The following is a 21,644-nucleotide window of genomic DNA, read 5'->3' as shown; positions in this document are numbered from 1 at the left end:
TCAAACAGCTATTTTCATTAAATAACAAGGTAAGTTGAGGGCTTCTGTAGCACAGTTGGTTAGAGTGTTGGAAACTATGTGACATCATTTACTTGTAACAAACACAAGACAATATTATGGAAAAAGCAGACTTCTTTAAAGATGGGTTTCCTTATTTTTTAGTATCAAATTAAGCAAACTATTTGATTAATTGGTGTTTCTAATGAATTATCATGTATTCTTAATCATACCATTATTTTCCTATATTGTATGTGATTAAGGGTTTTAACCAACCATAAATGTCCATGTATGTACAGTCCTGATATACAAAAAAAGAATTTTTAACCTTTCTTGATCGGTCATTCATTGGAATTCTGCTAGAAATTCTCTTCTAATTTATCTAATTATGAATTAATTATGGACATGTGAGAAAAATACCAGCCATAAGAACCTATACTTTCTATTATATAGAATATAAAATGAATATTTACAAAGCGTAAGGCAATAATGATATGGTTATGATATGTTATTGTATCATTCAGACAGTGGATGAATTGAAAAAGATACCTTTAGCTTTGGGTATATTGGAAAAATATGGCCGCCATTTATTAAAACCTGTGAATGCCAGAGCTGAAATGTGGAGATCTGTGAAATTTTCAAATCCAATTTTTAGAGAAAGAGTGAATCCTCTTAAGGTAAATATTAATGTAGGCTGAACACCCAGACTGTAATGATATATAACCACTTTGCCCACTGCACTACTTCATACTAGTTTAATTGGCACATTGTTCTGTCAAATGATTTTTTTAGTATTGAAACAGGGTTCAATTTAAGTATGGCTTCACATTTTGTATGTCAAAATAACTGTGTTTGCGACTAACCAAAGTGACATGAAGATCTGCAAATCAAATCATATTTCTATTTTTCCTGAGAGTTTCTGCCAGAAATATACAGCAACTCAAAGCGATGTCTTTAACTAACGTCATTAGCAAGATCGATCTGAAGTCTTCCACTTCATTGAAACACGTACATTTGAAGTTGCTACCAAATTTTTATAAAATGCGCATCAACGTTTAACTCCTATTTGGTGTGATAAATTGCAAACCAAATTTTTGAATTTAAATTGTACTCTGTATTGTAAATAATTATGACGCAGTAAAAGGTAAACATTACGTGGCTGTAGTGCTATCCAAATATATGGATGAACCAATTCATTGCGATACAAGGATACACAATGCTAGGTGCAATACCTCCATTTTTATTTTATCTCTCTATGTGGATGTATATTGTCGGCACCCCTGTACGTCTGTCCGTCGGTCTGTCCGTCCGTCAACATTTGCTTGTAAACGCTCTAAAAACTAGATTTTTTGATGGAATCAAGTGAAATTCGGTATGAAACGAAGATCAAGTTCGAATTTGAGCTATTTTCAACCGTTAGAAGCAGAGTTATTTCCCTTGCCCCAAAATCTTGAATATTTGCCATCCGCATGCCGCGGTTGGCGTATATGGCTGTGGTTCACTATTTTTTATGAATTTTATTAAATCATACCAAATTTGATGATGACAGAATCAAACTCACTTTAGGCACGTATATGTTATGTTATTTTGATTGATGGTGGTTCTGCAGCCTTGTTCTGAGTTCTGATTTCTTTTCATTTTTTTTTTTTGGTTGTAGGGTAGTTCTGAAATCATGAAGATGATGGGATATACACTGACAGTAGAAGATGGTGTTTATTTTCCTGACCACTTACAACCTGACCATAATCATACACTTAATCTTGTTTGTGATTTGATTATTGCAAAAACTGAAATGGAGTTGTACTTAAGTGGTAAACATCCACATTCTAGTGATATAGAACAATTTCTGCCTGAAGATACTGTGTAAGTAAAAATGGCACATGCTTACATACAAATATGATGACCCTGCAATGTGAATTTAACCTATTTCTAAATTTTAGTAAATTTTTTTTATGAATTATGTGAATTTCGTAAAGTTTTAGTACTGGTACTTCTGAAGACTGTTAACATATATTCAAGGTCAAAATCAACCGACAACAATGGTGAACCATGACCTCTAAGGTTCAAGCTGTATCTTTTTGACAATGGCTATTTCTTATTCTGATTTTATGTGATTTGTTTTAGAGCCAATATTAATGCTATGTTGCATAGAACAAATCCTCGTCAACCAAGTCCAGGTCTACAGGTAAGTTCTATTGTAATTTGAAGTCCATGAAATAGGAAGCACAGAAATGGATGATAATTTGAATTTTTTATGAAAGAATCCGTGCAGCGATACTTAGAAATGAGATGAAATTTAGATTAAAGTGGTTTTGCCATTTACAAAATGATTATCAATAAGCAATTGCCATAAAAGTCTAGTCCTTCTCAAGCACCGAACCAGCATTATAATGATGCATCAGTTTTTTTGTCTTTCTTTATGTTTGCTGTTCTTATGCACCAGGTGTCACTAAGCTGCAGTCAAGTGTCGCCACCTATAGGATGGTGTTTTGCAAAACAGTTTTGATAGTTTACATGTCTGCTCTGATGTTAATTTTCTTTACTCAATGGCTAAGGTTTTTTTTTCTAAGATAAAAACCTCTGTTTTCATCATATTTTGAAAAATGCTAATGGATTGCTTCTTGATCTGACCGGTAATAGACCACTTTAGGGAATATCGGACCACCACACAAAAAGTGGCCCTGTCTGATTACTACTCATGATATATTTTCTGATATAGTTGACCAGAGTAAGTGAATCAGATGCCATTGAGAAAACAAGAGAAGATATTAAAACTGAATCTAGTAAGTATAGTATATAGAATATAGTAGCACTGAGGTAGATCTATTTAAATGGGACAGACAGATTTGGCCATCTGTTTGACCAATCGTACCTTAGAAACCTTCTCAGAAACAGAAATTTGGGCTATCAAATCCATGCTTGTACAGAATTATCCTTGTTTGAAACTTACAATGATGACTTTTCTTTTCTTGATGAGACCCACCATATAGGGCTGGGTATCGATTACTAAATTTAGATCGATTATCGATGGCAGATTATCGATTAACAATCGATTAATAAAAACTAAATAATTAATTTGAAAAACCCTGTAAATACTAAATTAGAAACATGGGTTATTTTTGCGTCATAGAAGCATATTCTTGCTTTGATTAATATCTTATTGTGGGTAAGTTACGTGCTGAAGGGAACCTATCTGGAAGAGATTACTACTTGTTAACGGGTACAGTGGAGAAAATGTAACTTTGACATATAATCGATTATGAAATTTGATAAACGATAATCGAAATACTAAATTCCTAATGACAATAATCAATTATTTCGATCGTTTTACCCAGCCATGTATGTACTTGTATCATGTAGACGCCATAACACTCCTCTCATCAATTGTTTTTTGTGCAGATTTGTACAATAAAAGAATGGTTTCCTTGTTATTTCTTCCTCACTTTTGCATCAAGTTTGGTTCTTGATCTATGATTTTTTAATGTCTTCACATTTTAGTGTGTGAAATATGTTTATGCAACAAAGCTGAGGTGTATTGCGAAGATTGTGATAATAAAATCTTATGCATCACCTGTGACGTAAGATGGCATCAACACCCCAGACGTCAACATGACCAGACGAAACGGAAGAAGTTTGACAGTAATTTTGTGACCAGATCTCAAACAAGGATTACCCATCAGGGGCCTTATGGAGTTTCAGAGGTGATAAAAAGGTGAATATTTCTACTATTGTCTGAGCAAAGTAAAATGTTTTTTGAATTGTAAGAAGAATTGGAATGAAATGAATGGAGTTTTACTTCCTACTTTTCTGTACCATCTGGGCTAATGAAGATGGGCAACGCCATGCAGGGTGCAATGAGGGAAATTTTGCCAAGCGGCATGAGCCTGCTCTTTTTTGACTTCCAACTGATGAGGGATCTTTAAAGTGCACACTCAGCCTCGGTTTATGGTCCCATCTGAACGACTAGACACTTTTTCTATGTCAGCCCCTCTTACCTGTATCATTGACAGGGGAAAACCTGGTTGAAAAAATATATAGAAAAAATTCAAAAAACTTTGCTCAGGCAATAACATTTTTATTTTGTTTATGAAAATATTGAATCTATATTGCATTCATTTTTGTGTGGGACATTTTGCATTTTTTTGTAGGTTGGCAAATTGGATTTGAATGAAATAAACGCCTAATTGTAGAGAAATATGTCTCCTACGTATTCTGAAGGTTTCAACAAAAAATATCTAGCCATTATAAAGCTAAACTCCAAAACTAGGTCATGCTGCTTGCTTAACAATTAGTACTCTCCATTTTTAATTAACCCTAATCAACCAATTCAGTTTGATCAAGAAGATAAATTGGGCTTGTTCCACAGAATAAAACAAAATTGATTCAGGACGGAAGAAAAATCAAGACCCACTGCAGTTTTGGTTTTATATTGATTCTAGAATGTAATCGAGGACAACATGTGGTGACATGCATACCATGATCTGCAATAACATGATCCACATTCTTATCCAATAGACCTTATTCATGCTTCGGCCATATTGGATTCAGAATGAGGCTCATAATGCAAACAAACAAATGTAACAGCGTGTCACTGTATTAAAATCACCACCTTGATGTCTTTAAAGCCTCCTGCTAACTCAAAACTAATAACATTTTACAAGATTAAATTTGGAATTGATTTAGCTACTTAATAATTCTTTCATGTGGAATTTACCTCCACTAATTTCTGAGACAAGGCAGTTTTAAGCTTTTTTTTTTTCACTGTTGACTAGTGATTTCAGATAGGTTATTCATTTATCAAGGGATGATGTTATTAATGAACCTCGCTTTCAGTGTCTCAAGAATGAGGCAGACACCAGAAGTTTTGCCAACTTTGGCTTTTGCCATGGTGAAAATTCTCAAATACTTGTAAAAACCTAATGTTTGATAGTAAAAAACTTGATGTTTTCATTGTAGGAAACCCAATCAACAGAGCATCCCAGTGGCAAACCCTCAACAGGTAAAGATCTTTACGAATTTTTCTCTTGACTACAGAGACTTCTCTAGTAGATCAACTTTCTGTCTTCATAAGACAATTTAACGAGTTGGATGTTTCAGATAAATCCTCTACCATTGAATTCTGTAATAGTTATTATTTTACTTCAGGACACATATTTTGAATCTTCTATGAAGACAGAGTCTGATACAGATCCTTCCAATAAATCAACGCCTCAGGCATTTTTAAGAGATAGCGATTATTTTGAAGAAAAACTGAGAAGACACCAGCATAAAATAAAAAGTTACAGTGAACAGTCAACTAAGTACAAGCCTGTGAAATTTTCAATTAATTCAGTTAAACGTGACAGAAGCTTCAGTAGGGATGATATTTCCTACCCGCCAGAGTTAAAAGATTCACCAGTGTCGTCTGCTACTATGAACATATCGCCAATGGTCACTGGATTTGAAAATAACAACACAGCGTATGCTAGTCCTAATACACCTCTGAACATACCGCCAATGGTTACTGGATTTGAAGATAACAACACAGTGTCTGCTAGTCCTAATACACCTCTGAACATACCGCCAATGGTTACTGGATTTGAAGATAACAACACAGTGTCTGCTAGTCCTAATACACCTCTGAACATACCGCCGATGGTTACCAGATTTGAAAATGACAACAAAGCGTCTGCTGGTTCTAATATGACCATGAACATATCACCAATGGTTACGAGATCTGATACCAATGTCACACCTTATCAGGGGAAATCAAAGCTGTTAGCGAAAATTGTTACATTACCGGATATAAACTTTCGTAAATCTAAATGTGAGATCCATATTTTAACAGCCGAAAAGGAGATCTCAGAATTGGACCAAAATCTCAATAAGATTCTTTCCCAAGACGATCAATTTTTACAAAATGATCAGTTTGTCACTCTTACTAAAAAAAAAAGCATTTTAATTCGAGAAAAAAAGTCATTGGAAGACTATATAAAGGATCTTGATTCTTCAATGGACACCAGTGATACTCTATCCCCAACAGTGAAAACCAAGCAAGAAGTTCCAATTGAGCAAATGCATCAGAATGAAGCATTGATTGACGATGACATCCAAAATGCAAATTGGGTTTGTGCACACTGCACATATATAAATGTACCCCAAATTGGTGTCTGCTGTATGTGCCACAAAACAAATGACCAGTCTCCTCTATCCACTTCTAAGAAAGTAGATGAAGCAACAGCTAATCCAGATACTTTAAAGAATGTGGGTAAAAAATTTAACGACTTGCAAGATCAAGTGAGTATCAAGAGTTTTTTTTGCATAAACAAACAAACATAGGGAAATTAAGGGAAACTGCAAGTACAATTTGCAATGAGAGAAAAATTTGTAAAACCAACAACCTTGAGCCTACTATTTTGGGAATTTCTGTCATACATGTGAAATCTACCGATTTAAGATTTAAGTGCTTACATGGCATTGGTTTATGGTAACATCTGAATAACTAGAAATGTTTCCATGACAACCTTCTTACTGCATCACAGAAGATACTGTCTAAGCTCGAATGCAAGGATCGAACTCCTGTACCTAAGGTTAGCCAGCAAGGTTAACTCACTGAGTCATTATAAATGATGAAACAGTTTTCAATGCTTCATTTTTGATGATTTCAAACAAGATTTCTTGAAATCACACAACAAGCTCTGAATACAAAACCTTTAAAGGAATACATTCCCCTTATTTTGACCAATCATACTTTAGTCTCAGAAATCAAAATATTTAAGCTAAGTCAACTAGTAATAGTGTTCACAGCTGACCGTCGAAATTTGAGCTTTCAAATCCATATGTGTCCGGAATTATCTGTGTTTGAAAGTGAAAAAGAGGAAATGTCTTTTTTTGAGACACTGCTATACATGGAAAAGATATCTAAAGAAATTTCTAGTTAGAGATATATTTGAAGGAATTATGTGATGTTGGTACATGTTGAATACAGTACGGGTACTTCTGAAAACTATTTATGTCATACTCAAGACTCAAATCAACGCTCAAAAAGGGCGCATTTGTCACTTTAAAAGTTGCAGTTTTGATGAAAACTTTAAAAAAGAATAGACAAAATATTTTGAAAGTCACTATAGATATGGTACCCAATTAATTTTTGTTTGTTTACATTAGGTGTATTTGGAGAAGAAAGCAGCTCATCGCCTTTACAATGAACAGTTACAAAAATCAGACGTTGGTTCTAATTTGGTTCAGACCACAAACGATTCCAGTATCCACTCTACTACACAGTCGGACTCTTCAGCTTTAAAGTCTGCCCATGACAATATTATTAAAGATAATTTGAGTAGCATTGATATACATGCATCATTTTCACTATTAAACGAAGTGATGCAGGATATAGATCAACAACATCCATTAAGATATAACGCTGTGATGCAGGATAGAGATCAACAAGATCCATTAAGATATAACGCTGTGATGCAGGATAGAGATCAACAAGATCCATTAAGATATAACGCTGTGATGCAGGATAGAGATCAACAAGATCCATTAAGATATAACGCTGTGATGCAGGATAGAGATCAAAGAGATCCAGTAACATATGATGATGTGATGCAAAATAGAGGTAAAAGAAATCAATTAAGATATGATGATGTGATGCAGTATAAAGATAAAAAAGATCCAGTGGCAACAGCATGTTTTCAAGAAATCATGAAGATTAATTCTGAAATGAAGGTTCAAAATGAAATCAGAGCAAATGGACAGAAGCTGTTCGAGATCGTTAAGGTATAATTTTATTGTTAATTTTTTTGTTTTGAATTCACCTTGAAAAAGAAGCAACCAACCTGTAGAGATTGCAAAAGATCCATAACAGGCAATTTTCATAGAGAAGGAGTCGGACCCAATATGGTTTGAAGTCTTTCCTTGACATAGGTGGGTGAAGTCTTTCTTTGACATAGGTAGGGTGTAATCTTTCCTTGACATATGTGGTGTGAAGTCTTTTCTTGACATTATGTGGTGTAAAGTCTTTTCTTGACATAGGTGGGTGAAGTCTTTCCTTGACATAGCTGGGGTGAAGTCTTTCCTTGACATAGTTGAGGTGAAGTCTTTCCTTGACATATGTGAGGTGAAGTCTTTCCTTGACATATGTGAGGTGAAGTCTTTCCTTGACATAGGTGAGGTGAAGTCTTTCCTTGTTGACATAGGTGGGGTGAAGTCTTTCCTTGACATAGGTGAGGTGAAGTCTTTCCTTGACATATGTGAGGTGAAGTCTTTCCTTGACATATGTGAGGTGAAGTCTTTCCTTGACATAGGTGAGGTGAAGTCTTTCCTTGACATAGGTGGGGTGAAGTCTTTCCTTGTTGACATAGGTGAGGTGAAGTCTTTACTTGACATAGATGGGGTGAAATCTTTTCTTGACATAGGTGAGATGAAGTCTTTCCTTGACATAGGTGGGGTGAAGCCTTTCCTTCACATAGGTGGGCTGAAGTCTTTTCTTGACAAAGGTGGGGTGTAATCTTTCCTTGACATATGTGGGGGTGAAGTCTTTCCTTGATGAAGCGTTGACATAAAGTTTTTTACTTTGACACAGGTTGCTTGAAGTCTTTCCTTGACAAAGATTGCATGTAGACTTTCGCCCTGGAGTCTTAAATTGACAAAGGTTGCATGGAATCTTTTCTTGACCATTGTTGCTTTGAGTCTTTCCTTGTCAAAGCTGGCATCTCCCTCTACATAGTGGGTTGGAGTCTTTCCTTGACAAAAGTTGCTTGGAGTCGTTCCTTGACAAAGGTGGTGTGGAGTCTTTCCTTGACACAGGTTGCTTGAAGTATTTCTTTGACAAAGGTTGCACGTACTCTTTCGCCCTTGAGTAAAGGTTGCATGGAATCTTTTCTTGACCATTATTGTGTTGAGTCTTTCCTTGTCAAAGCTTGAGTCTTTCCTTGACAAAGGTTGGTTGGAGTCTTTCCTTGACCATTGTTACATGAAGTCTTACCTTGACAAAGGTTGCTGAAATTTCAATATTTGTCAGAATTTTTTTTCTTCAGTTAGCAGACCAACGTGGTTATGATATTGAAGAAGTGGAAGTTGCACTAGCACAATTAGAGGATGACAGTTTACAAGTCATTGAATGGTTAGATCAAAACTGGCAAGAGTACATTGACAGTGTATTCGATAAGATTAGGCGTAGAACCACAAATCTGGTCCATAATACAGTTGGTGAATTGTCCATACCAGAAGTGAAAGATGCCTTAAAGAAATGTAAAGGGAATATAGATGATGCAGTTCAGGAGTGTATTACACACAGAAAACTTCTGGTAAGAATTTTTATTGAGTTGACGATCTGCATCAAAGATTGACATTAGGTGTTCTGGGATGGTAAGATGTCCTACATTCTTGGCAACAGCCACCTTGCTATTTTTGTTTGTGTTTGGTACAGCTCAAATTCAATAAAGTCTTTGGACTAGATCAAATCTAGTGCATATTTTATGTGGACTCACCAAAAGGGATGCAGAGTTTATAAACTCAATCGGAGAGTTGCACCAGGTGTTCAGAAAGTAATTTTTGATATTTAGTTGAATTCAATTTCAATACTGCCATTTGACTCTAGAGCTTAAAGCTAATAAGCAGAAGACATTGAGAGTAGTCTTATTCACCAGCAGAGTGGTCAGCCTATTGGTGTATAGGGCACCAAATAAACAATTTTAGCTATCTGGATTCTCCAAAAGGTATGCAAAATTGTCAAAGCCACAGATCATATTCATACACACATATATAACGGGTGTCCCTAAGTTCGACAGGTAGTATCTGAGCTGTTAGTTAACTGATCTCTTTCAAAATTCTCATAGATATACTTCAAGATGTCCTTGTCCATCTCTAAGAATACGGATGTCATCGAATAAAAATTGTACAAGTACTGCCCGGAACAAAATAGCCTGTCAAAAAATGCAATATCAAGGCAACTTACCTTTACCGAAGTTGGGACGTTTTGTTTTGAGACACCTGATATATATTTCTGTGAGCATTCAGTAATCAAAATATTTGTGATATTTTTTAGTATACTCAGTTTAATTTTGATGAAACCATTCCAAGAGAAGATGTATTGCAAACAATACTAGAGTGTAATGGTGATTCTGAACAAATAGAAACTAAACTGAATCAGATTGCACTTCAACCATTTATGGATCGGGTATGGGAAGATGAGGATGGCAGTGAATACTCAGATATATGTAACAGTGTATCAAACAGTGTTATAGAAAGACCTACATTTAAAGATGCTGTTAAAAATTCCGATTTAAATAAAGAGGTATGTAAATCCTGTATAATTTAAAGGGACATATAGACCTTTTTTTTGACCAGTCATACTTTAGTCCCAGAAACTGGAATTTTTTAGTTGAGCTAATCAGTAATAGTGTTCACAGCTCACAGTCAAAAGTTGAGCCTTCAACTCCATGTGTGTCCAGAATTATCTGCGTTAAAATGTTAAAATGACGACTTGTCAATTTAAGATACTCTGTGATATATAGAAAAGACATATATAGAAATAGATAGTGAGTTTGGAGTATTTTTAAAGGAATTATGTGATTTTCGAACGTTTCTAGTACTTCTGAAGATTATTTACATATATTCAAAAATGGCACTCTTGTCCCTTTAAAGAGGAACAGCTGTGTAAATATTTGATTCAACAGCAGATAGAGATCAATTTTAGTTCGTTTTATTTTCCTCATTGCCCATCTTCATTATCTCGTCTTCATTATCCCATCTTCATTATCCCAATCAATAGCAGAACATTAGGACCATTAACTTTTTTTCATTTTATTTCGCTCATTGCCCATCTTCATTATCCCATCTTTATTATCCCAATCTATAGCAGAACATAAGGACCTAAAGCTTCATTTCATTTTATTTCACTCATTGCCTATCTTCATTATCCCATCTTCATTATCCCAATCTATAGCAGAACATAAGGACCTAAAGCTTCATTTCATTTTATTTCACTCCTTGCCTATCTTCATTATCCCATCTTCATTATCCTAATCAATAGCAGAACATAAGGACCTAAAGCTTCATTTCATTTTATTTCACTCCTTGCCTATCTTCATTATCCCATCTTCATTATCCTAATCTATAGCAGAACATAAGGACCTAAAGCTTCATTTCATTTTATTTCACTCCTTGCCTATCTTCATTATCCCATCTTCATTATCCCAATCTATAGCAGAACATAAGGACCTAAAGCTTCATTTCATTTTATTTCAAGAGACGGACAAGAATGGTGTTCATGGAAGGCAAATTAAAAAGTTGGGGTAGAGCTGAAACTGTGATTAAGATTGTTGATGAAGAGTTAAGCAAGTCATGCTTAGAAATGAGTTCTTTAGAAGATGTTATTGAAGCATGTAGGAATTGTCTTGGATTTAAAACATCTTTAGGATACCTTCAGCAAGAATGTGAAATCTGTTATACTAAATTTCCAATGAATAAGGTAATTTCTTAAAAATTAATTCAGTTTTTGTGGTTGTTTACCTCTCTATTTGTCTCAATGTATGAAAACCATTTTCTGTATGACATGATGTGGCGTCGGAGATAGGCCATAATAAAATGGCGACATATAAGTGTTGGGATCTAACATCCTTCATAATATTTTATTCAGTTTTAAAAGGACATTCGCTTTTTTTGATGGTAGAAAATGTTTTTTGCTCAAATTTGTGAAAACTGTACACCAAAATCCAGAGAGATGTGCCCTTTAACGTATCTGAAAGCTGTAACTAAAAGAATCCAGGCTTTTATTTTTAAAAATAAATATATAAAAATATTTAAAAAATATTACGTAAGGTTTTAAAGTTAGTTATGTTTTTTTGAAGAATGTTAGAAAACTACTGTACGGATTTGAGTAAAATAAATGCCTTATTGTAGAAAATTGTGTCTTCTACATATTCTAAAGATTTCAACAAACAATATTGAGCTATTATGATGCCAAACACCAAAACTACGTCAAATTAATTAACATTTAGTAATCTCCGTTTTTAATTTTTTTTTTACCCCAAAACCTGGATTTCAAAATAAAGCTAAAATATCAGAAAACAAAAAAGAAGTGAAATTAAATGAAATTGATTGTAGTGGAACTCTTTTTTTCACATCTACTTCCATTTTCGTCGATTGTTGTTTTCATGAATTCTAATTTTTATTTAACAGATAACAAGTTTGAATATTTGCCAGTGCAAGTTGTGTATTGAATGCATGAAGCAACACTTTGAATATTGTGTTAAAGATATGAATGTAAAAAGATGGAGTTGTCCTGTCTGTAGTCGTCCAAATATGGCTGATTATGACACAGCTCAAAATTATTTAGCATTTCTAACTATCCTGGTAAGTATCTAAGGAAATGGCATTGTTGTATTCTATACTGTTTTAACACTATCAATGGTTGATTTATCTATTCTAACACTATGTTGTTTTAACACTGTGAATGGTTGATTTATCTATCCCAACACTATGTTGTTTTAACACTATCAATGGTTGATTTATCTATTCCAACACTATGTTGTTTTAACACTGTGAATGGTTGATTTATCTATCCCAACACTATGTTGTTTTAACACTATCAATGGTTGATTTATCTATTCCAACACTATGTTGTTTTAACATTATCAATGGTTGATTTATCTATTCCAACACTATGTTGTTTTAACACTATCAATGGTTGATTTATCTATTCCAACACTATGTTGTTTTAACATTATCAGTGGTTGATTTATCTATTCCAACACTATGTTGTTTTAACACTATCAATGGTTGATTTATCTATTCCAACACTTTGTTGTTTTAACACTATCAATGGTTGATTTATCTATTCCAACACTATGTTGTTTTAACACTATCAGTGGTTGATTTATCTATTCCAACACTATGTTGTTTTAACACTATCAATGGTTGATTTATCTATTCCAACACTATGTTGTTTTAACACTATCAATGGTTGATTTATCTATTCCAACACTATGTTGTTTTAACACTATCAATGGTTGATTTATCTATTCCAACACTATGTTGTTTTAACACTATCAATGGTTGATTTATCTATTCCAACACTATGTTGTTTTAACACTATCAATGGTTGATTTATCTATTCCAACACTATTTTGTTTTAACACTATCAATGGTTGATTTATCTATTCTAACACTATGTTGTTTTAACACTGTGAATGGTTGATTTATCTATCCCAACACTATGTTGTTTTAACACTATCAATGGTTGATTTATCTATTCCAACACTATGTTGTTTTAACACTGTGAATGGTTGATTTATCTATCCCAACACTATGTTGTTTTAACACTATCAATGGTTGATTTATCTATTCCAACACTATGTTGTTTTAACATTATCAATGGTTGATTTATCTATTCCAACACTATGTTGTTTTAACACTATCAATGGTTGATTTATCTATTCCAACACTATGTTGTTTTAACATTATCAATGGTTGATTTATCTATTCCAACACTATGTTGTTTTAACACTATCAATGGTTGATTTATCTATTCCAACACTTTGTTGTTTTAACACTATCAATGGTTGATTTATCTATTCCAACACTATGTTGTTTTAACACTATCAGTGGTTGATTTATCTATTCCAACACTATGTTGTTTTAACACTATCAATGGTTGATTTATCTATTCCAACACTATGTTGTTTTAACACTATCAATGGTTGATTTATCTATTCCAACACTTTGTTGTTTTAACACTATCAATGGTTGATTTATCTATTCCAACACTATGTTGTTTTAACACTATCAATGGTTGATTTATCTATTCCAACACTATGTTGTTTTAACATTATCAATGGTTGATTTATCTATTCCAACACTATTTTGTTTTAACACTGTCAATGGTTGATTTATCTATTCTAACACTATGTTGTTTTAACACTGTGAATGGTTGATTTATCTATCCCAACACTATGTTGTTTTAACACTATCAATGGTTGATTTATCTATTCCAACACTATGTTGTTTTAACACTATCAATGGTTGATTTATCTATTCCAACACTATGTTGTTTTAACACTATCAATGGTTGATTTATCTATTCCATCACTATGTTGTTTTAACATTATCAATGGTTGATTTATCTATTCCAACACTATGTTGCAGAGTTTTTAAATCTATTTAATTACCTCGTATATCTGCAAAATCCAGGTGTATTTGGAAAGATGAATATTTTTGTAGTTTAGTCATACCATCATTGTCTCTCTACACTATTTATGTCATGTCTCCGGTTGCATTAAAGTTTTATTTTGTAAAATTGATCTAGCATCTGCCATTTAAAACTGTGTGCGCAACCAAAGGTCACAGAGTCATGTGATACTAACAAAACTAAAGTGATGCCCAACACTAATTTACAATCATCTTAGAGGTAATTCAATATTATGCTAGAGAAAATGCAGGTTTGGAGGTGTGGAAAATCCCCTTTTTAGCAGGGTCTTTTTCTATTCTACTCCAGCTGACAACTGTCAAAATATCCATCAGAGGCTGGAATAGAGGCAGATGTTTCGGACTACTGAATGCCTTGTGTGATCGAATGCTATGTGTGATTTCAGATTAGAAATTATTGTGATGAGCCTACACAAGATTTATTTGATAAAAAAGCAAATCTGTGGAGTATACAACAAGATGCTAATTTTCGTTGGTGTGCTCACGTAAGTATAAAAAGTAAAAACTTTTATAATTGTCAGTTATTTTCTTGAAGAGAAGTCATCAAAATAAAAACCTTCTAAAATTTGATCAATATGAAAATTTATGCTAAGCAATATTCTGATTTGGGTTCATCTCTTGGGCAAGTTCAAACTTGATGATCTTTCGCTGAACGGTTTTTGAGTTATTGCCCTAGACTTTAGAAAAACGCCTCAAAAAAAATTTGTGAATACATTAGAGACCTCAGTTTCTTCCGCTGACCAATCGAATGTTAGTCTCAAAGCCAAATGTTAAAAAGATGATTCGTCTTTTCTTGATATTCCGCCAATTATAGAAAGACCTATAGAAATACATAATTTCTAGTTAGTGTTATTTTTAAAGAAATTATACGATTATCATTATTTCTAGTACTTCTGAAGATTTAGGACTTAAATCAACCCTCGAAAAAAGCGAATCTGTTATTTATATTAAATTTTTTGTTTTAAATAGTGTGAAACAGGATTCATCTATCAAGGGAACCAGCTGTGTATGACTTGTCCAAACTGTTACAAGAAAACTTGCTTTCGATGCAAGAAAGAGGTAAGAAAAGCCATTTTGCCACATTTCTTTACGTCTCCATTTTTTTTTGTATAGCACACTGGCAATTATAGAATTTTGCTCTCAGACGGTTAGTCTCCAAATTCTCATGTAACCTTGACTACATGTTAGGTAGAACAAGAACTTCCTACTTGACTGCAATAGTCACTATTCTTGTATCACCTAATGCAGCCATTTGATGAAACTCATCTTTACAATATCAAGCTATTACAAACTTCCTACTTATACCTTGACTACATGTGAGGTAGAACAAGAACTTCCTACTTGACTGCAATAGTCACTATTCTTGTATCACCGAATGCAGCCATTTGATGAAACTCATCTTTACAATATCAAGCTATTACGAACTTCCTACTTGACTGCAATAGTCACTATTCTTGTATCACCGAATGCAGCCATTTGATGAAACTCATCTTTACAATATCAAGCTATTACAAACTTCCTACTTATACCTTGACTACATGTGAGGTAGAACAAGAACTTCCTACTTGACTGCAATAGTCACTATTCTTGTATCACCGAATGCAGCCATTTGATGAAACTCATCTTTACAATATCAAGCTATTACAAACTTCCTACTTATACCTTGACTACATGTGAGGTAGAACAAGAACTTCCTACTTGACTGCAATAGTCACTATTCTTGTATCACCGAATGCAGCCATTTGATGAAACTCATCTTTACAATATCAAGCTATTACAAACTTCCTACTTATACCTTGACTACATGTGAGGTAGAACAAGAACTTCCTACTTGACTGCAATAGTCACTATTCTTGTATCACCGAATGCAGCCATTTGATGAAACTCATCTTTACAATATCAAGCTATTACGAACTTCCTACTTGACTGCAATAGTCACTATTCTTGTATCACCGAATGCAGCCATTTGATGAAACTCATCTTTACAATATCAAGCTATTACAAACTTCCTACTTATACCTTGACTACATGTGAGGTAGAACAAGAACTTCCTACTTGACTGCAATAGTCACTATTCTTGTATCACCGAATGCAGCCATTTGATGAAACTCATCTTTACAATATCAAGCTATTACGAACTTCCTACTTGACTGCAATAGTCACTATTCTTGTATCATGGAAATTTGTAGATTAAGAGATTTTATTTGATTGCAAATACAGCCAGAAAATCTGTGAATAAAAATGGTCACAGCCTTTCTGATAAGGACTCTGATTGGTTGTGTTCGTTGGCCTACAATCCAATCAAATCACTGCAATTCCATGATACAAGAATGATGACAATTGCTGTCAAGGTATAAATACGAAGTTTGTTATAGCTTGAATACGGGTAGAATAAGAATGAAATTATTACCATCACTTAAGTCCGACATTGTAAATTTATTTAAGATTATGCATGAAATTATGGAAATAATAAAGATTGGTGCAATCCTACTACCCAAAAAATCAGCCACAAAATTTGTTTAATGTGTATTAATTATGCTTTCTTTTTGCAAATCCTATATTGCAGTGGGAAATACAGCATGAAAATATAACTTGTGAAGAATTTGAACAATGGAAATACGACAATGACCCCAACAATCAGGCATTTGGTTTAGCCAATCATCTCAAGGAAAATGGCATTGGTAAGTCCTGAACTGCATGGCAAAAGATAATGTGTCACATACCCTGCTATCAAAGTGAATGGCATATGACATGGCATATTGAAACCTAATTTTTGGTTAGACTAACCCACAATTCTTTTTCTTTCCCCAAGATTTAAGTTTGACATAACGTGCATTGATTGGTTAAAAACAACATCATTGGGACAGACATTGATAGAAATCTATTTAGATTACAGTGTAGACTTAATATATCAGAAGACAAAAAAGATATGATATTGTATCTAATTTTAAAGGGATATGTGTGCCATTTTTTTTACCAATCATAGTCTCAGAAACAGAAATTTTTTAGCTATGCCAATCAGTAGTAGTGTTCACAGCTCACCGTCGAAATTAGAGCCTTCAAATCCATGTGGAACACTGCCATATACAGAAAAGACATGTATAGAAATAGAAAAAGAAATTCTTAGTTTGAGATATTTTTGAAGGAATTATGCAATTTTCGTACATTTCTAGTACCCCTAAAGAATACAAAAAAAAAAAATGGCACACCAATCCCTTTCAGGCCAGTTGGATATCTCTTATATGAAGTCATCTTAAAGGTACATGGTCCTCTAAGTATTTGCTTTACGAGCTGAATAATAGGATTTATTAAATTTTACATATTTAAATTTGTTGTTTTATGTTTTGTTTAAGATTGTCCGAGCTGTAAAATGAGATATTCGTTATCAAAAGGTGGATGTATGCATTTTACTTGTCCAGAGTGTAGTCATGAATTTTGTAGTGGGTGTTGTCAGCCATTTTACCATGAAAATGTATGTATTGTTTTCATAGTGATGTTAGCTATAAGTGCATTTTTTAATTAAAAATCAAGTAACTACCACTAATTTACCTTGTGACCAAGTCACTGTGACTAATTTACCTTGTGACCATGTCACTGTGACTAATTTAACTTGTGACCAAGTCACTGTGACTAATTTAACTTGTGACCATGTCACTGTGACTAATTTACCTTGTGACCATGTCACTGTGACTAATTTACCATGTGACCAATTTACTTGTGACCAATTATCTTGTCTAATTTAATTGGTCACAGTAGATTGGAAACAAGGTAATTTATTCATGGTAAATTGGTCACAAAATAGTTTACCTTGTGACTAATTTACCTTGTGACTGATTAACTCTGAATAAATTACCATGTGATCAATCAACTGTGACTAATTACCTTATGACTAAGTCACTGATACTAATTTACCTTATGACCAAGTCCATTTGACCAATTTACTTGTGGCCAATTAACTTGATTAATTTAATTGGTCACAGTAAATTGGAAATCTTGTAATTTATTCACAGTTAATTGGTCACAGGATAAATTACCTTATGACTAATTTACCTTGTGACCAATTTACTATGACTAATTTACCTTGTGACCAACTAACTGTGAATTACTTAACCTTGTGACCAATTAACTGTGAATTACTTAACCTTGTGACCAATGAAATATGAATAAATTACCTTGTGACCTATTTACTCTGAATAAGTTACCTTGTGACCTATTTACTGTGACTAATTTAGTCTGTGACAAATTTCTATGAATAATTCACCTTGTGACCAAGTTAAATTCGCGTAAATTCACCTTGTGACTAAGTAACTGTGAATAATTCACCTAAGTATTTTTTCCAGACCTGTCCTTTAGAATGTGTAGGTAAAGGATTACATTGCCATCATCCTAGAGATTGTTTCTTCTTTTTACGTGATGAAGAGCCTTCTACACTTCAAGAATTGCTTCAGGTAAATTAAAAAAAAAAAGAGTTTTCATTTTTTGAATGTAGAATTAGATGTTCCAAATATTTCTGAATATTTCTGGAACTCCTTAACTCATCACATGGGAGATAATATTGTTTGATCCTTCTATATATTTACCAATTATTTAATTTGGAAGTGGTATATAAGTCAGATAATGACCTCAAACTTGATTTTTACTCAGTTAAGAAAGCTCTCAATAAAAGAGGCCAGTGAAATACCATGCCCACATTTCATAAACAAAATAAAAGCGATCTGGAAATCCAATACATATTGCATTCTACCTGTTTCAATTTTTTCTTCATCAGATTTTGGTGGAAAGAAATAAAAAACCCCACTTCTCCAAGCATCTCTAGTTGCTAATCATGATATGTACCTAATTTGTACTAAATTCTTTACCTAATGGTTGAGCTTTACGGCTTTGTTATGTAATTATGTTGTAGATGCACGCAAAAAGTTTTAATACAGAAGTCAGTGAAAGTAGTTCTGGTTGTCCAGTAATGGAACAAAAAGAAAGAAGTCATTCGAGTAATTATGATGAAGCTTGTGGAAAAGAAGTAAAAGAAGGATGGGCTGGACTTTGTATGTAAGTATGTCAGTTGAAAAAAACAAAAGAGGCCGTATTCCGCAAAAACTTAACCAATCAGATAACTGGAAGTGTAAAGACTAACCTATACTTGATGTCCAATAGAAGATATTGACTGTCGTTCATTTGAGCTTCTAAGTCTGTCATGTCTGGCATATAGTCAAATCAACAGCCCTGACTGGAACAATAAAATCATTGAGGTCTAGGATTCGATAAGAAAGGTGACTATTGCAGGTATAAGCTGAAGGTCCTAATAGCTTGACGTGGTGAAGATTCCCCATCTTGGATTTTGTCCAAAAAAAGAAGTATTCTTTTGACTTTTTGGTGGACATTTTTTATTGGTAACTATGGCTACCATTGTGTAATGCGTGTTTTGCTTTCCCTCACGTTTGCAAATGACTTGTTTTTCAGTGATCACTACAAAGAATATTTAGTTGGCTTGATTAATAAACATAACTTAGATCCATTAAATGTCATACAAGCTGAGGAGAGATTGAAAATCATATTAAGACGCTTGAAAGTGATTGATGTTAGGAGAAAGCAAAATGAAAATAGAGATGCTTTCATAGCACGATTAAAGAAGGTTTGTATTGGATTACATACATAGAGTAGGTAGAATGGGACAGAGGGCCAAAGCTTTTGGCCTCGGGTCAAATATGACCACTGATCCAAGTGACCAAGTTCTATCCGATGAGAATGTTTCATGTTTTGTTGATGGTTACTTTGTTTGCCATCCGTGATCTGACAAAATTGTTGAGTACCATTAGTATCATTATAAGCCTTGCACCAATAATCTGTTCAAATAATTGTTATGAAACTCTTAAAATGGCTGACAAATTTTGGTTCTGAAGCTTTGACAGTGTCTGATGACTTATAATTGTATTTTGGAGTACTTAGCATGAGAGTTAAGGTACAATTAAAGGGACAGTGTCACTATCCATTTAACCAATCACACCTTAGTCTCAATCTCAGTCTGAATTCAAAGACATGTCACATATTGGACAGGTGGGCCATTGGTTGACCAATCATACTTTAGTCTCAGAAACGGGAATTTTTAACTAAGTTTATCAGTTATAGTGTTCAGAGTTCACCGTAGATATTTGACCATTCAAATCCATATGTGTTTAGAATTATATGCGTTTGCAAGTTAAAATGGCGACTCATCGTTTTTTTGAATTGTTTGAGTATTGTTTGTATTATTAGTAATGACTATTAAAAGCTATTATATATTTTCAGATTATTCAAGAAAAGGAACCATTGAAAAAACGTAGCTAATCAAAGAGATGAAAAATGCATTAACAAAATAGGGCGATAGAAGGCCTGGAGCATGTGGTCTGCCTGGAGCATGTGGTTGGCTTGTCATGCTTTTGTATACGTCCACATCTATCTATGTGGACGTATATTGTCGGCACCCCTGTCCGTCCGTCAACATTTGCTTGTAAACGCCCTAAAAACTAGATTTTTTGATGGAATCAAATGAAATTCGGTATGTGTATACATATTCATAAAACGAAGATCAAGTTCGAATTTAAGCTATTTTTGATCGTTAGAAGCAGTTATTGCCACTACCAAAAAATCTTGAATATTTACCAACCGCATGCCGTGGTGGGCGTATATGGCTGTGGTCCACTATCTTATAAGTTTCCTGGAGGCCAACCGTCTGCAGCTTTCTTCTAATGCGCTATAATGCAAACAGTGGCGGAGCAGCCCCGAAAGCAAGTTTTGCGGCAAAAATCTCATAACTAGGTTAGAAATTCGGGCAGTCTCAGATATTTCGTCCACCCCTCGAACGTAAACCTGGCTCCGCCACTGAATGCAAATATATTCTTTCAATTCAAGTCTTGGAAAAAATTTGTTCGTGCTCCTGAGGAATTTAATTAAGGATTTGAATTGACGATAATCAAGGATTAATTGCTCAATAAGGATGATGAAATTTGTATAATTGAAATTAGATATATTGTAAATACAAAAAACTGTATTCTAAAGATGAATAAAAGCATAGGAATAGATATTTACCCCCGATTTATGTATCATTCTTTTCATTAAGAGTCGTCAGACATCGCAAAGCTTTTGGTCACATACTGCATATCCTTGCTGTGGTTCCAGACAAGATATGCCTAAGCCTACTTGTGTTAAATTTTATATTATATAAGGCCATACCTATGTTTTACGGATCCTCCTACCACAATTTTCCAGAAATTCGAGGAAACAAATCAGATACGCCTAATATTTGATTTTTGAACAAATCATTATTGAGACAGTAGAAAAGTCCAGGTCAGTCCTATGTTTTTTGTAAGGTATCAGCGTAATATGTATATAGTAGAAGATAGTTACCGTGACGGTAAAGGAGACTCCCTCGGAAGTAACCAACGTATTGTTCTTCTTCTAGCACATCTCTGTTGATGTTGAAG

General features: G+C 33.9%; 2 protein-coding genes across 2 annotated transcripts; one reads left to right on the top strand and one right to left on the bottom strand.

Moving 5' to 3' along the window:
• Positions 1-8,210: 8,210 nt before the first annotated feature.
• LOTGIDRAFT_89889 (hypothetical protein) lies at positions 8,211-8,453 on the bottom strand (the record flags this gene model as incomplete). The annotated part of the gene is made up of 1 exon (XM_009063259.1): positions 8,211-8,453. A coding segment is annotated over one exon (243 nt), but the record flags the coding sequence as incomplete, so codon positions are not given.
• Positions 8,454-9,185: 732 nt separating this feature from the next.
• On the top strand, positions 9,186-19,723 carry LOTGIDRAFT_52443 (hypothetical protein; the record flags this gene model as incomplete). The annotated part of the gene is made up of 11 exons (XM_009063141.1): positions 9,186-9,287; positions 10,028-10,219; positions 11,231-11,452; positions 12,163-12,336; positions 14,574-14,672; positions 15,157-15,246; positions 16,754-16,868; positions 17,541-17,659; positions 18,528-18,635; positions 19,091-19,233; positions 19,645-19,723. Coding segments are annotated over 11 exons (1,443 nt in total), but the record flags the coding sequence as incomplete, so codon positions are not given.
• Positions 19,724-21,644: the final 1,921 nt, after the last annotated feature.

The sequence above is a fragment of the Lottia gigantea genome, assembly GCF_000327385.1.
Source record: "Lottia gigantea unplaced genomic scaffold LOTGIsca_56, whole genome shotgun sequence".
NCBI classification, from domain to species: Eukaryota; Metazoa; Mollusca; class Gastropoda; family Lottiidae; genus Lottia; species Lottia gigantea.
This window is presented reverse-complemented; position numbering and strand designations above follow the sequence as displayed.